General features: G+C 40.2%; 1 protein-coding gene across 1 annotated transcript in view; it reads right to left on the bottom strand.

Moving 5' to 3' along the window:
* Nucleotides 1–4,419, bottom strand: part of LOC104967661 (histone acetyltransferase p300-like) — a gene marked incomplete at its 5' end in the record, with an annotated part of 14,592 nt that overhangs the window by 8,488 nt on the left and 1,685 nt on the right. Inside the window, 2 exons of the mRNA XM_010797169.1 lie at nt 1,901–2,161; nt 3,309–3,459. Coding sequence (XP_010795471.1) covers nt 1,901–2,161; nt 3,309–3,459 — 412 coding nt within the window. The remainder of the gene's footprint in view (nt 1–1,900; nt 2,162–3,308; nt 3,460–4,419) is intronic.

Genomic DNA, 4,419 nt, shown 5'->3' with positions numbered 1-4,419 from the left:
TGTAAATAGACTGTTTACGGTACAGAAGAAGACAGTCCAAACTGTGCGCTGGCTAACCTAGGTGGCACTATTTAAGGACGGCGGCTGCACGTCTAGGTTTGGGTCTTGCCGCGTCCTCACAATCTTCTAACTCCTGTTCGACTCCGACTGCGGCATTTGTGTTTCCACTCTGTGAGTCGAAAGTAACAAGTCTTTCAAGTTTCGTAAAATTTGGTATAAGACTCTTTCTTTAAGCCCAGGTAAAACTTGAAATCTAGTTACAAGTTAAACTTATCTCTTTTCGGAGTCATTAAGATGTCTGACTACAGGTATATCTGCAAAGTTAGTAATTTCTGAAGGAGCAAATACAGAATTTCGTCGCAGACAAATACTGTACGCGGTTCTGAAGTCTTGAACAAACGCTGAAGACATAGATACGATACTTTCTGTCTTGTACCTAAAACTGTACTTCTCCCTCTTCATTACCTTGTCCGGTTTCATTTCGCGGAAAGCTCACGTGCGCCTTTTACGTGTAATAGTATTTAGTTTACATATAAAAAATAATAATACAGCGCATAATAAATAACATTCACTTGCATAAACTCTCGATATTTACATGTCATAAATCGGGTGTTCGTTCAGAGTCGTCCCTACGAAGGGAGTCTTCTAATTACGTGTACGACGTCAGCCTAAGTACGAGTCGATCTCCAAGAGCACGAAGAAACGGATACGAATGTACAACAGTACAATGAACAATCTGTGAAATAGGTTTCGGTGCGTAAATGGTGAGTCGATGACGACCCGGTTAGCGGGTGTCGCTCCGGGTTAAACTCACTTCACAGAGTCCTTGTGTTGCTGTTAACGGACTGAACGATCAACCCCAAACTTGGAACGACTGGGCCGGACTAGGGTTGTGGTTGCGTGATCTGGTGACGGTCGGGGTGTACGGGAGGTGCCGGAATAATATTTCTATTGTATCTAAACTTACCAACGCAACGGTTATCAGACCCTCTGTAATGTATTAATACACGCGTACGTAGGTATGAACTTTTTGGAACTCTGAGAGTCTTTAGCCCTCCTCGTAAAGTTTTGGTGGCGGGGTCCACCGGCTTGAGCTTCAATCTCAGGATCCATGTATCTGTGATCCTCTCCAGAATGGAAGTAGTCATCACATACAGAGCATCAACTAGTTCCTGAACAGTGTCCTTCACATGCTGATATCCAAGAGAGGGAGTTACACAGTCTCAAGATGGAGGAATACCGGTTCTTCTAAGTAATCATACATCCTGTCATGAACCCAATACTGACTTTTTTCTCAAAATGTTGTTTTTCTTCTCAAAATCCTGACTTTTTTCTCAAAATCTCAAAATCCTGACTTTTTCTCAAAATCCTGACTTTTTACTAAAAAATCTCAACATTCTGACTTTTTACTCAAAATCCTGACTTTTTTTCTCAAAGTCCTGACTTTTTCTCAAAATCCTGACTTTTTACTCCAAATCCTGACTTTTTTACTCAATCTCAAAATTCTGACTTTTTACTCCAAATCCTGACTTTTTACTCAAAATTCTTACTCTCAAAATCTCCAAATCAAGACGTTTTACTCAAAATCTTCAGATCCAGACTTTTTACAAAAAAATCTCCAAATTCTGACTTTTACTCAAAATCTCCAAATTCTGACTTTCAAAATCTCTAAATTCTGACTTTTTCTAAAAATCTCAGTCCTGATGCTCTTGTAGGTGATCATACATCCTGTCATGTACACAGCTGCAGTTGGGATACCTTTGTTATCAAGTGTACTCTGATATTGGAAGAGGACATTCACTATTTTCCAAACAGTATTCATTAGAAAAAAGTTAATTTATCTCCTTTTTATTTCATATGCATGCAAGAAACACAAAGTCAAATTAGTTTGTTCTCTTACCCGATCCTCCGGACGTACTCCAGGTATCCCAGCAGGATCTCGTGGTATACATTTGTTCTGATGAGTCGCGGCTGGAAGAAGTGAACGCTGTCCAGATAGGAGATGTAAACTCTCCTCTGGTTGGGAGGCGGGCAGTCGGAGCCGTACTCCTGGACGTGCATCCCGAAAAAACACACGTCTGCTCCGTCGATATCCTCGAATGCAAACAGGGCTTTCATCCTGTAGGGGAAGGAGGCGCACATCTCCCCGCTGTCCACAAACCTGGAGGTAGGGGCGAAGAAAGCCAGGGTGAGGAAAATACAGGACATGGAATCAGAAACTCTTTGCCATGTTCAAAACATCTCAAATAAGGGGGAGGTGTGCAAACATAGATCATATCTAAAATGTTTTTAATGCTCGAGGCATAATTAGACTTCTCTATGGAGCTTTAGTGTTGAAAGCAGAGCTGGAACAAAATCAATTATCGCAATACTTTGATCAAATACCTCGGTATGTAACATTTTATGGAGCATTGATGCTTTCACAACATTATTACCAGAGAATTTTAAACTTTTATATCAATATTTGTATTTATTCATCTTTTATTGAACATTTTACTTCAACTTTTTAAGTTTGAATAAATATTTTGATAGTGCACATTTGACTATCATGTGTTTAAAATTACATTTGACTCTAACTTCAAATAATTATATAAATGTACCCATTTATTTCATTCTAAAATGAATAAACTGTCATAAAGCCAAATTTCACCACAGGACAAATAAAGTAATTCAATTCTTGCTACAGCCTAATATCCACTCTGCTGTGTACCATGGCCAACCAGCTGTTGCCTGGTAACAACATCCTTAAGCATGTGTTTCTGCATTGGCATGGAGTTAGTGCTGCATGGAAACCGGTCCAGCATCTAGCGCCCCCTGCTGGTCAGAACCCACGGGAAACTAACTTGGAGAAGCCCATATTCATGATATTTTTGCAAGAATTCAAACACAGCTACAGATCTGTTTTTTAAAATGTTTCAATAGATATTAAAGCTTGTTGTTACACATATATCTATATACTGTAGAGGCTAAGACCAAGCTTTAAGCCACTGAGGTGCCACTCTTTTGATGCAATGATTTACTTCTGAACTACATTATATACAAAAGTTTAAAATGAACACTTAGTTGTTTATTTCCAACTTGGACCAGCTTTCACATCAGCAACAATTCAGGACATTTAAGAACACAAAAACCAAGCTTTAGGAACGGGAAGTCGTCTCAGCGTGTGTTTCTATGTGTCTGTTAAATTAAGGTTTGAGTATCCTGACAATATGAAAGTCTATCAACAAGCTGTCATTTAAAATATGATTGACGCATATGGACCAATCAAAGATCCATTTTCGACCCAGCAGTGAAAAGCGAGCTCCTACCTGGACTTCATGCCCGCCTTGACCTCCGTCACTTTGTCCGACACGTGGACCACGCGGATGGTGACGTCTCCGGACTCGGGGAGGTTCTGCTTCCTGATGTAATCATTCACTCGGGTCTCCAGATAGTTCCCCAGTTTGGTCTGAGGAAGCCCTGCAGGAGGAGGAAGGAGAGGTGGATACAGTGAGGGCGGGAACAGACAGCGAGATATGCACTTATAATGCTATGGCTTATTAGAAGCTAATGTAGCTGCAGGTTCTGGGCTTTCCTTCTGAGTTGATTTCACAGTTTAGTGCCTTTATTGTTAGATGAGTGTCAGCTTAAAGGTAGGGTAGGTAAGAATGGAGAAACCAGCTCGAGTGCGCTAGAATTTGAAAATACACAACCGGAAAAAATCTGCCCCTTCCTTCAGACTTCCTTACAGAGCCCCTCCTCCAACACACACGAAGGCACACAGGGGATAGGTTTGTGCCAGATGGAAGGGCTGACAGGCAGGTAGACATCCAGGTTATTTTAGGCCGGCCGGCTCAGATGATTGGTCGTGCTTTTTACAGCGCCACGGCTTCCACAGATGACATTTTTTGTAATGTATTTATTCTCAAAGCAGTTCATGTATTCATTGCTATCGGGAAGTTAAGAGCATTCCATGGAATATAACACGTGTTTCTGAAGTGAATTACCTACCCCACCTTTAATGAGATGTAATGTGTTCCGAATGCAGCTATGGATATTTTAAATCACCCTCACTGCCTCTTCCTGAACTTCTAGATCAATAGGGATGAAGAAAACAATTGCTTTATCAAAATATCGAGAATTCTACCTTCTCAAATTCGCCAAAAAACTAATATTTTTTTTTTAAAAATATTTCTTAGTCTGCTTTTTAGCCTTAATTTACCAAACCCCCTTATTAACACTGAGTAGACTAGAGTAGATCCTTAAATCAGAACGATGTACTCAATCGACTCGTTAGATTCACATCCATAGTTTTAACAGCTGATTGACTTTATGCGTGTTTGCCTCTTTATTAAATAGGCTATCATTATTTTGCCTTTTATCTGTCCATCTGTTACAATATACATTTCCCCACTGTTGCACGGATAAAGGATTTCTGTC

Source organism: Notothenia coriiceps, unplaced genomic scaffold (assembly GCF_000735185.1).
Source record: "Notothenia coriiceps isolate Sejong01 unplaced genomic scaffold, NC01 NC01_scaffold00037501, whole genome shotgun sequence".
Taxonomy (NCBI): Eukaryota; Metazoa; Chordata; class Actinopteri; order Perciformes; family Nototheniidae; genus Notothenia; species Notothenia coriiceps.
Note: the sequence above shows the minus strand (reverse complement) of the source record. Positions and strands in the feature narration are given on the sequence as shown.